This window comes from Crinia signifera, chromosome 4, assembly GCF_055691185.1.
Source record: "Crinia signifera chromosome 4, ASM5569118v1, whole genome shotgun sequence".
NCBI lineage: Eukaryota > Metazoa > Chordata > Amphibia > Anura > Myobatrachidae > Crinia > Crinia signifera.
In genome coordinates this window covers 198,962,611-198,975,417 of record NC_139220.1, presented here as the reverse complement: position 1 = coordinate 198,975,417, position 12,807 = coordinate 198,962,611, and the positions used below count along the sequence as shown (strand labels likewise).

The 12,807-nt window shown below is 40.0% G+C and overlaps 1 protein-coding gene across 2 annotated transcripts; it reads right to left on the bottom strand.

The window, feature by feature from the left end:
* Positions 1-922: 922 nt before the first annotated feature.
* ATP5F1C (ATP synthase F1 subunit gamma) lies at positions 923-11,844 on the bottom strand. 2 transcript variants are annotated; one of them, XM_083183393.1, is made up of 10 exons: positions 11,718-11,842; positions 10,442-10,476; positions 9,877-10,008; positions 6,929-7,133; positions 5,960-6,103; positions 5,817-5,881; positions 4,568-4,723; positions 4,038-4,134; positions 3,609-3,646; positions 923-1,051 (listed from the first exon to the last, which is right to left on the bottom strand). In XM_083183393.1, exons 1-9 carry the CDS (start codon positions 11,795-11,797, stop codon positions 3,640-3,642), a joined length of 921 nt encoding a protein of 306 aa, XP_083039519.1. In that variant the 5' UTR covers positions 11,798-11,842; the 3' UTR covers positions 923-1,051; positions 3,609-3,639. The 2 variants fall into 2 exon arrangements, with proteins under 2 accessions (XP_083039519.1, XP_083039518.1); XM_083183392.1 differs by lacking the exons at positions 923-1,051; positions 3,609-3,646 and having other exon boundaries at positions 4,034-4,134; positions 11,718-11,844.
* Between the last annotated feature and the right edge of the window lie 963 nt (positions 11,845-12,807).

The following is a 12,807-nucleotide window of genomic DNA, read 5'->3' as shown; positions in this document are numbered from 1 at the left end:
GCGCAATTATTATTTCACCTATTGTTTGTTCTGAATTGTAATTTCTGGGGGTTTGGAACTATTCCCCCTTTTAGGTGTTATTACTATTGCTGCACTAGGGCGCAGTAGGTACTGTAAAAATCTTTTTGGTTGTACTAAATCTAGTCAATTGTTGGTAAGGACTAGTGTTCTCACCGGAGAACACTGGCCTTTACAGATTGCTTAGCACACAGCGCTGACATAGTGTGCCGAGTGATCTAGCATTGCTCAGAAAATCTCCCCTTAACAATTCTGATACTTAAGATGTTCAATTTACCTTTTCCACCATCAACTCTTATTAGCATGTGTTCACTTAGCAATAAACGGTTGAGTAGTGACTGCTTTATAAGTAGAACACTTAGAATTACATTCTCCATTCAACAACTGCTATTTTCACAAAATAAAAAATCCCAAAATGAAATGTTATGTAAATTAGAGATGCACAGGTTCGGATTTACTTCCAGATCCTCTTAAAGCCTACACAAAACATGTGACAGTTGATAGCCAATAACGGGATCCGGATAAATCAGAGCCTGCACATCTGTAATGCAAATATTTATATGTGAACGTCTCTTACTAGTTATACATATCTGTCCTTATGGTTCTATAATACATTCTCTGTGGAGAATATATATATATATATATATATATATATATATATATATATATATATATAATTTTTTTTTTTTTTTTTTTTGGAGTATCTTGAGCAAAGCACTAATTATTTTCCATAAATGTTCTCTATAGGAATAGAATACACAGAGTTCCTTTAATACTATAGTATGTATTAATAGTACAGTGACCAAAAGCTATCATATGAATCGATGCATGAAATAATTCTGAGAGATTTCAAATTATTGTAGAAGCTACGTATAACTAATGTTAAAAAAAAAAGGACACGCAATACCATTTCCACATAAGGAGTTTATTGTAATATAATTTACAAATATCAGATTTCTTCATAAAATGAACCAACCCTTTCTAAGGCATGGAGACCCACAGACATCTGGCAAGCCAAAGGTTCATACATTATCTGAAAATAAAAGAGAATTTCTCATTATTAGGATTCACAATCGCCAACACCTTTGTTATCCTGGCATTATGTGGCAAAGACTGACATGCCAGATTGCCATACTTATTTTTGCAGCATAATTCAAAACAGTCCATTATGTGTTCCATTTGAGACAGGAAAATGAAGGAGAGACAGATGTGGGTAAATCACTACCCATTTTGTGTTATACACCGCGTAAGGGTGACACTAAGACCAATTCTGAGAGGACTACATATGTGGTAGCATACCGCCATAAAATGTATAGAATGGAAGGGTGCACAATAGGATGTGCGTACATATATACGAGGGGTTAAACTACTACTAATACAGTCAATGTAGTTTAGTGGTACTATATAAAAATAAGTTTAAGATAAATTATAACAATTTTCAGAATTCGTTTGAGCTATTTTGCCATAAGGCATGATAAGTAACAGTTACTGCACATCATATGACAGTACCCCTCTCAAAACCAAATTAAGGATTTTAGACTGAAACAGAAGTCACAGTAATAGCTCTTTTGCATTGCCACAATAATTCAGGTTATTGCCATGTTAATTCTGCTAACGGCTCTATGGAAAAAGGTTCCACACCATGCACTGTGTGCTGCAAGCTTTTCTTCATTAAACTGGCTCCTTAAGTTTTGTCAGCGACAGGTATGGGGAATTTCGCATATTTATACTGTAAAATATAGTTTGAGGCTTTATTATTTTTTTTTTCCCATAAGCCAACTTTTATTTTGCATTCAATGGGTCCTTGCAGGCCAGAACTTTCTTACTTCTTAAATAGCACCAAAAGCAGTTCACAAAAGGCAAGTTTGAACCTGTAAAAAGTCGACAAGTTTTTTGCCTTTTTTATAGTGTATATGTCAAATCTGCCGACATGAACACTGTATAAGAGAACCACTGCACTCGCCATGCTTTGGGCACAGTGCCTCACTACACTTTGCATAATAGTCTAACTCTATGCCTACTTGGATCATGAAGAACGAGTCAGTTTAAACAGAAAAAAAAAAAAAAAACATAACACCCATGTTGAATTTTAGCTTGTGTCGACCATTTCCCTTTCAACCTTTCACGAGTCTACCTTATCCCTTATAAACTGCTGTCCAAGAACACTTAAGTACATAATAGCATCACCTGTGATTTGAGAATTATTTAGCATAATAGGCTTACAAGATCTCTCACTTCTCGCAGGTTGGACATTTGTGATTAATAGTGAACCTCCAACATCTACAGTCCATCCGGAAAATATTCACAGCACTTCACTTTTTCCACATTTTGCAATGTTGCAAAATTAATGTATTCCATTTTGGAATAAGGCTGTAACATTACATGCGGAAAAAGTGAAGCGCTGTGAATACCTTCTGGATGAACGGAGAGTATTTTTCTAAAATGCAAATAGATGTATTGGTAATTGTTTCAGGACACAGGTTTCATTTGAAAAATAAACATTTATTTTATGCTCACAAGCAAAAATGATATGCGGTGAGACCTACATTTTAATAACCAATTTATTGAAGGCAAACCAGATCTATTACTAATATCCATGCAATGATGGTACTAATAATAGTAATGACAAAAGTAGGATACCTTAGTGATTCCTAATTCCAGTAAAGTACCACTAACAGGTAATTTTTTGTGGATTTCTTTATTCATACACAGGAGAGTTTATATATATATATATATGTGTCAATAACTATCCCTTCTGCTTCTACGGATAGAAATCCACAAAATGTGACCCTTTATGAATAATTATGGGATGGTGTTTAGAACCACTAGGTACTTCATTCTGCTATACCATGCACATTGCTTCCTGATAACACAACTACAGTGCTACATTTTAAAGTGGCAAAATTCAATCTGCCGTGATTGCAGCAAACATCCTGCCTGGTGCTGTCCCCTCCCACAAGCCGCAGTGTCCTGCATGTGAGAAAAGTTTCTGTTTTTAACAGACGCCGCGTGAATAGATGACATCTACTCGCATTGAGAGAAGAGCTTAGAGAAAGTCAGGACTTCTGAAAGTGCCAAGAGTGATGCATTGGGAATGTGTAGTGAGGACACACCCACTCCTCAGTCAAGCCACCATTCAGAAGCCCAAATGAACTCCCTTCTTGGCCCTCATATTGTCAGGAATACTAGAATCCTGGGAGGAGAGGTAGGGTTTAGTTGGAGAAGTTGAGATGTAATTAGAATAAGTATACATAGTCACTGGCTATTAAAGTGTATATGTAGTATGCCTACACACACAGTAGGAGAGATATATATATAGATACACACACATTTTTACATATATTGAACGGACAATATATTGATATTGGCCAGTGTGCACCCAGCACAACAGTTCAGGGATAAGCGATATACACGCTTCAGCACAGAAAGCTAATAGCTAAATAACAGGTAAGTAAGTCACCTGTGCTCAGCTTAGTTATCAGTAAAACCTGGTCTGTTACAGTGCCTTGACGACCAAGGTTAGGAATGCCTGTTATGGGATCAAAATCTATTGGTTTCCGGAATAATATAGGTTTTGAGAGGCATTTTACCTGTTGACAGTGGTTCAAACTGGTTTTCATTTCAACCCCTGGTGAAAGTGTTAGAAACATAACAAGCAAGTTAAGTTAAAGCACACCATGCAAAGTGCAGAACATTACATAATGGATATGGCTGAAAGGCTATATTCAAACTTTGCATGCAATTCTTACGTATATGCAACTATTACTCAAACAAGCAGGCCAAAACAGGGAAATGTCAGTAGCATTCAGGCATACAGAGATAACATACCCAAACATTCAAATTAACAAAATCCACTCTGCAAAGTTGTTTACAAAGTTTAAAAGTTGAGACTGTATACATTATTTCCTCTTCTGATGTTGGCAGTCCGCAGCATGATCTTGCCTATGTTTGTATACTGGAAATTCGCAGAACCGTAATAAAGGGCACTGCCATAATAAGGTATAGAAACCTGTACTTACAGAGCAGCAGCACCAGAGATGATCTCAATAAGCTCCTTGGTGATGACAGCTTGACGGGTACGGTTGAAAGTCAGCGTCAATTTTTCAATAATTTCGGCTATATAAATGAGAAAAACAAAACAGTAGTAATAAGGAATCTTGAATTTGGAAGAATAACTGGATTATATAGTTTCACATGGCTGACTATTTGCAGTAGGACTGAAGAAAAAATGTTCCAAAAAAAATTAAAAAATCCTCTCTAAACTTGCACTACTGCGGTACCAAAACTGGTGTTAATTACTTTCAATGTAAAGGAGATTCAGTCAGTGAGAAATCTTTCAAAGGGGAAAAAAAAGCATTAATGAAAATGTAATATTACAACAGAAAAGGGTGTTATCAGAAAAAAAAAATGTATTTGTCTGAGGTGCTGTACTGAACATTTGTCCCACGACTATATTTATTAGCAGCCACTGCCAAAGGAGGTATGTCAGCCTCCACAATAAACCAAAATGGAAGGAAACATAACAAATCTCCAAGGAAAAGGATCTTACAAGCATTCTTGCTGGCACCGTCCATAGCGGTCATTCGGGCACTCTGCTCACTTGTAGCGCCCTCTTTCAGTGTGTAGTAGATGATATTTGCCAAGGTAAATTCCTGGTAATTTCTCAGCACATCTGCATCCACGTCATCATACACAGTGATACTTTCTGGAGAGGTTTAGGGCAGGGAAGAAACAAAAATTAGCCTACAATTATTTTTTTTCAGTGCCTAGCTACATAAACAAATACATAAAAACCGTAGGGGTGGGGGGGTGGGGTACTGCTTCCAATAAAAAGGAAGACCGTTACAGTAGTTGATGCTAACAGATGAATTTGTATGACTAAGTGTGCAGGTAGTCAGAGTACTAAATGAAATCACTTTGCCAGAGTGCCCCAGTAACTAGTTGCTGAGTTCTAACACGGTGTATGGGGGTAAGGCAATGTGCGTCACTACTTTTGACAGTCAGAAAAATCAGCAGTAATCCATTCAATGCTGCTGTGTCCGACTGTAATGAAGCCGATCAGTTTTCGTTTCTAAAAGTGGAAAAATGCTTGCTGGTTTGTTGGTATATAACAGTAAAGTTCTGCCGTTTTCAACCAAATACCCATGGATATCAACAATACACATGGTTTCCGACAAGTCAAAACACTGAACAAAGATGGCTGAATTGGGCGTAATTCAGACTGCCAGAAACAATCATTAATTACCCCTCTCTATAGCAGCAGCAAAAAAAAAAAAGTAATCTTTTCACGAGCAATACTTAAAAAAAAAAAAAATGTCTACATGGCTTTTTGAAAGTTCCAGCTTGCATCAGAAATTACAATATGAAATGCATTCAGGCCATAGGTAACACTACCTTGTGGGGATTACATGACTGTTTACACTTCAAATGTGAAAGTTAGAGTTACTTCTAGACCAGAAAGTAAATCCCCATACACACAGGGCAACTACTGTTTCAGTGACGAGCGAATGGCTTAAGCACATTGAGCAGCACTAGCGATGCTGAGGGGGTTTCTGTTTATAGGCAAAACCCTGCAATCTAGCAGGAAAGACTGTCGCTACAGTGCGCACACACAGAGCGATTCGTGCTCAATCTCTAAGCGATCTAGTCAGAACACTTACAAATGGGGCTGAAATTGCACTGTGTGTATGCCCCTTTAACAGAGCAGCAGATTAGAGACAAACAGACTGGCAATCTAAACTATATCACATCATTGGCCAAGCACTTTCATTGAGTAGGTAAGAGTGGTAAATGCCTACCGGAATTTGCAACCGTGTCAAGAGAGAAGATTGGCTTGTGGTCAGCCCTGTAAGAGATGACCGATCTACACAAAAAGAAAATGATGAGTAAAGGTTCATGAAGCAAAGTAAAAATCTACAAGACTACAAAAGATTACTCATACCTGAATCTATTGAACAGCACAGATCCTTGGTCAAACTCATAGCCACAGTCCAGCAGCTCTGAAGCAATGATGGATGCATCACCAAAGGTTGGAGGCTTCCTACCAATTTCCTTAAAGTTCAGAAGGAAGTGTTCTCCATGAGTCCTTAAAAATAAAAAACACCTCATGTTAGATACATGTATGGTTAACAATATTTTAACAAACGATCATACCAGAATCATGATCTGCGTCCACTTTACTACTACAGTTAATTATTGTATACATTGCAGGTGTCCAGTTACAGTAGCCTTAGGTAAGCTTTAGACAATGGTTTTCCTACTAGAGGTTCCTCAGAAATACTTCTATAAAATAAGCCATTAGAAAAACATAAATTGAAAGTGATCAATTACACTTTAGAGTAAAAATCTGAAAACACCAGTAATAATTATTATTTGATCTTCAAAGCATGGGATACGGTCATTGGGTCGACATGGGTCATTAGTTCGATAGTTAAAAGGTCGACATGAGGTTTTTCCACAGTTATTTGAGCCGACATGTACTGACAGGAGGTATTTCATGCCCTACCATCCACTAGGGCGTGGTGGGAGAATAAAATAGTGTACCAAGCGTAGCGAGGCACCGTGCCCGAAGCATAGCGAGCAAAGCGAGGGGATGAGGTGCACTGGAAACTGTGTGCATGTCCACTGTGTCTACATGCGGGTCAAAAAAAAGTTAAAAACCCCATGTCAACCTATACCCTGTCGACCTAATGCTTGTTAACCAACTTGCTGTAGACCAAAAAACGTGGATAAACGTGGCGGGGACCGCCGGCAAAGGGGAGCTCCGTTGTAAGGGGACGTGCGTGCGTCCCCTTCCGAAGACCGGCGGGGGCTGGCGCGTGCCGAATCCACCGCAAAGATGACACCTGCTCCATCTGTATTTGCAGGTGAGCACATTCCTCCCAGGCTATTCACCTCTAATCATACATACCTCTGAAGGATTCCTCTCAGCTTGTCCCCAATTCCAACCACCATAACTTTCTTTCCACTTTGAGAGAGTATGGAGATTTCATTCTTAATGGCTTTTGCCACAGAGGTATGAATACCACCACAGAGACCCCTATCGGAGGACACTCCAATTAGGAGGTGATTCTTCTTGTCTTCGGGAGCCTTTATTTCAGTTTTCTCATACAGAGCTAAGGTAAAGAACAAGGGTATGGCTTTACTTTACTTATGGAGTTACATTTACTAAGCAAATGCAATTCTGTTTCAATGTCATGGTCACAATGACACCGCTGCTGTCTATTAACAAGTGATCCAATAAAAGCTTGCTAAAGTACATATCAAATAGCCATTTAATTTATTGAAAACGGTTGATATGTCAACTTCTGTAAACTATGTTATCAGCGTCCTACGCTGACTCCACGGCAGCCCAGCGCTGACAGGTCATTGTGGCACTTTTAGTTCCACAGAGAAATAGACAGCCCGGCACACCTATCAGTGTAGCACGGCAGCACTTTTCTAAGCTACAATATCAGCGTAGCGCAGTAGCGATACGCAAAGCTACGTTATCAGTGTAGCTGCCTTACTCGAACTATTTCTCTGTGGAACTACAAGTGCCACAATGACCTGTCAGCATAGTGACTCCGCGGCAGCTCAGTGCTGACAGGTTGCTACGTTATCAGTGTAGCAGCCTTATTTGTGTAGTTTCACTGCGCCAGTTTGAACTACGTTGTCAGCATAGTGACTCAGCGGCAGCCCAGCGCTGACAGGTCAATGTGGCATTTGTAGTTCCACAGAGAAATAGACAGCCCGGCACACTGCTAACAAAGGGGGCGTCTGAATTTTGTGTCTACTACAGTGCGGGAAAACTTCATTTATATGCTTTAGCGTTTATTTTATATAGTGTGGAGAGCCCCGTGAGGGGACACTGAATACATGTGAAGTTATCCGCGTCCGCTCACCACGCTTTGGGCTCGGTGGCTCACCACACCATATAAAATCAACTCCACGCTGACGGGGATAGTGGGGGTATGATAGGCTCAGTAGGACGCGTACTGCATCCCCTCGCTAAAGCGTCTAAATTAACAGTTTGCCGGCGCTGTAGTTAGAAGTAGATGCAAAATTCAGACGCCCCCTTTGTTAGCGGTTTGCCGGGGTGTCTATTTCTCTGTGGAACTACAAGTGCCACAATGAATACAATATAAATGAGAGCGCACTGTAAATGTCTATATAAATTTATTAAAGATAAAAAACAGTTAAAATTAAATAGGGATAACAGTACTAATTAATAACAAATATCATACCCGTCTAAAATGGAGACAAATTGTAAAAAAAAAAAAATAAAAAAAAATAAAAAAAAAATAATATATATATATATATATATATATCTCTATCTATCCCGGATTCAGGTTGGCCAACTGACTTATATTGATTTCCAAATGATTAGAGTATTGTATTATGTAGCAACAATTGTAGTAGGTATCCAATGTCCCAGTTGGATGGCAGATTACACCACAGGATGGAAAGCGATGGTATGGGCAGGTTGGAGGACCGGTCACTAGGTCAGACAGGAGGAAGGTTTGTAGCAGGCGACACGTCTGGATCGCTACGCCGGTGGTAGCGACCCAGACGTGTCGCCTACTACAGACCTTCCTCCTACCTGCCCATACCATCGCTCTCCATCCTGTGGTGTAATCTGCTGTCCAACTGGGACATTGGATACCTACTACAATTGTTGCTACATAATACAATCCTCTAATCATTTGGAAATCAATATAAGTCAGTTTGCCAACATGAATCCGTGACTTATTTGTTAATAACAATTCCATTTGTGGTAACAATCTGCCAGACTCCCCACGGTATAACCCAATACACACGTCTCAAGTGGGTAAGAACATTAGGGAGAATATATATATATATATATATATATATATATATATATATATATATATATATATATATATATATATATATATATATATATATATATATATATATATATGACAGGTATGATATTTGTTATTAATAATAAGTACTGTGTTATCCCTATTTAATTTTAACTGTTTTTTTTTATCTTTAATAAATTTATATAGACATTTACAGTGCGCTCTCATTTATATTGGATTTATTTAGTTTGTTTCTCTCCTTTTTTGGGAGCAGCACACTAGCATATTCATGCTGTAAGTTAATATTGATAAAACTCATTTAGCGATTTTAAGTTGAATTGTTGCACCTGATATACCCGTGGTATATTTTTGTAAGTGTCACAATGACCTGTCAGCGCTGGGCTGCCACTGAGTCACTACACTGACAAAGTAGTTCAAACTGGCACAGTGAAACTACACAAGTAAGGCTGCTACGCTGATAACTAGCAACCTGTCAGCACTGAGCTGCCGTGGAGTCACTACGCTGACAGGTCATTGTGGCATAGTTCAAGTAAGGCAGCTACACTGATATTGTAGCTTTGCATAGCGCTGCTGCCGCGCTACGCTGATAACGTAGCTTAGAAAAGTGCTGCCGTGCTACGCTGATAGCAGTATGCTGGGCTGTCTATTTCTCTGTGGAACTAGAAGTGCCACAATGACCTGTCAGCGCTGGGCTGCCGCGGAGTCAGCACAGGACGCTGATAACGTAGATTACAGAAGGCAGGCAGCTGGCGAGCTGCCAGGATTCAAACAGGGTAGCTGATAACGTAGCTTAAGGCAGTCTGGCAAACAGGTCATTGTGACACTATTCATAGCTAGAGCAGCACGCGCTGCCGCCGTGAAACTAAACAAGTATCACTTCCCCTTAAGAAAGTATAATACTCTACTTCTGCCCAATCTATAAGACCCACTATGGCCATAGCAGATTTCATTTAAGCTTTTTATGAAACCTAAAAAAAATTAAAATTCAATTAAAACTTCATGCAGCTTGTGCGTAAAATAACGGAATTACCTAGTGATCCTACACCATAGATTCTAGCTGGCTTCAGCTCCCTCTCAGCTCTTGCATACTTTGCTGCTGCCACCATCTTCATAGATTTTGTAATCTTCTGGATATTCTTGATTGACTTCAGACGTCTTGTAACTGTTTAACAATAGAGAAGTCACATTAATTCACAAGTAGACAGGACGGATGGTGTAATGGTTAGCCTTCTGCATCACAGTGCTGAGGTCATGGGTTTGATCCCCACCATGGCTCTAACTGTGCAGAGTTTGTATATTCTCCCCGTGCTTGTGTGGGTTTACTCCGGTTTCCACAAACCAAAAATATACAGATAGGTTAATTGGCTTACAAAAAAAATAACTCTAGAATGTCTGTGTGTGCGTGTACATGTGGTAGGGAATATAGATTGTAAGCTCCACTGGGGCAGGGACTGATGTGAATGTTCAAACCGTCTCTGTAAAGCGCTGCGTAATATGTATGCGCTATATAAGAAACTAAATAAATAAATAATAATAATAATGTAGGCAAAAATAGACCAAAAATAAAAACGAATGACTAATTGGTGATTACTTACTCTCTTTCAAAGTTGCCATGTTCCTGACTTGACCCCTTCAAAGAAAAAAGGAAAGAAAGATTATACAGCATACGGACAGTACAGACGGTGTGATGGTTAGCATTACTGCCTCACAGCACAGAGGTCATGGGTTTGATTGCCACCATGGCCCTAACTGTGCGGAGTGTTACATTCTCCTTGTACTTGCGTGGGTCTCCTCCGATAATCCAAAAATATATAGTGGTAGGTTAATTGGCTCCCAAATTAACCCTAGAATGTCTGTGTGTGTACATGTGGTAGGGAATATAGATTGTAAACTCCACTGGGGCAGAGACTGATGTGAATTCATATATATTCTCGTTAAAGCACTGTGGAATATGTGTGCGCTATATAAGAAATATATATATATATATATATATATATATATATATATATATATATATATATATATATATATATATATATATATATATATATATATATATATATATATATATATATATATATATCTCCATCCTCATGGTGGCGGCTGGCAAAAGAGCAATCGAGCACTGTAACCTTGCAGTACACCATAAGGACATCAGCAGAACAAGTGACAGGCTAAGATTATAGTGGTTGCCTTCCTACAAATCTGAACAAGTACTTGTTGGAAGAAGCTTAAGAAGATCAAACTCAGTTCTCTTGGGAGATTGAACTAAAAAAGTATCTGTATTCGCTGATAACAGCCTCTTATGTAGTAGATGAGTTGGGTTCCCAACCACACCAGGACATTTACCCCACACTGCCTGCACTCATACAACCCATTACCAGTCTATACATCAGAATCATTACATCCCATTGCGCATATAGAAATAGCTCGATAGATAGATAAACACTATATACACACCACCCCTCACACAGAAAAACTGGCACCCTTATACACTCTATTACCAGTATATAACAAGGCCCTAACAAATCACCAGTATACCGCCTCTCACAGATATACCATCATACTTACTCAATATTCCAGTATATAGACTATTACCCCTCAGCCTATAAACAGGCTTCCCTCTCCTGCACAGGGAAGCTATAGCATGGCGCTCACACACCGGGATACAGCAGTGCATAAACCAGGCTGCCATACTGTCACTTCACCTAGAAACCTTCAAACGCAGGATGCCGGCTGCGGCCTAGCATTTAACCCCGCGGACTGTCAGCGCTAAGCCCCGCCACCAGCGCCCATCATGGCTCAAAGCAGCCCTGCCCTCCCCCGTTGTGAATCTCAGGTCGCCCGCGCCTTTAATTCCCCGGTACTTACCATTGTGGCTGGAAGATGAGGACGCTGCTGCGGGACAACATGGTGACTCGAAGCAAGGTCAGACAGCGCAGGACGCGCATGCGCGGCACCGGGGCCAGGAATAGTAAGCGGCAGCCAAAGCTCTCGCGAGAGCGTGCGTAGCTCTGTTGCCCTTGACACTAGTTGCCGGCCGCCATATTTGATGTGGTCAGTATAATCCTCTTTAAAGACATCACGTAAAAAAACTGTCTATTCTCTTTCTACTGGTAACGCTAATTTATACAGATTAAAATATTCTGTTGTTATCCAGTTAAATAAGTGAATATATGTTTCTATTATTAGGTAGTACTGTTTTTTCTAATATGTAATATGTAATATATATAATGGTTACATCATAGAGAACCATAGTCACAGTTGCCTGCCTGACCCTCTCCTTCAGGGAGAAAATGTATATATATATACAGTGCTCGAAGTGGGAATTTTAAAGTAGGGGTATGCAAACACTATAGTGTGCCCCGAACCGGAAAGTGGTGTGGTAACCCAAAAAAGGGGCATGTCCTTAAGATGATGGGCGGTGAGGCAGACTGGGTTGGTGACACACAGATTCTGGTATTAACACACCTACACACAGACGCTGACACACAGACATATGGAAGCTATGACAAATGCTGACACATAGACGTTGCCACACAGATACGCAGACAGATGCTGAAACAGAAGAGGACACACTGACATATGCCAGGGTTGCCGACCCTCCCGGAATTCCCGGGAGTCTCCCGAAAATCGCGTCATTTTAGCCCCGCCCCCTCCATAGAGATCAGTAATTTTTCCTGTTTCCCGTAATGGGGGCGGGGCTTAATGACATCACAGTCAAGCCCCGCCCCCCGATCGGGCTTCTCCCGGAGAGGAGCATTTATAAGTCGGCAACCCTGACATATGCTGACACACAAATGCTGACAAGGATGCTGACACAGATAAAGCTGCAGGACGCAGTGAAACACGTAAGGTGCTTCATTCCAGCCTCTGGATCCTACAAATTATTGCCTCCAAAATCGTGGACTTTCCATCTTTTCACTTGAATCTCCCCCATACAGCGGCGGACACCGTGCAC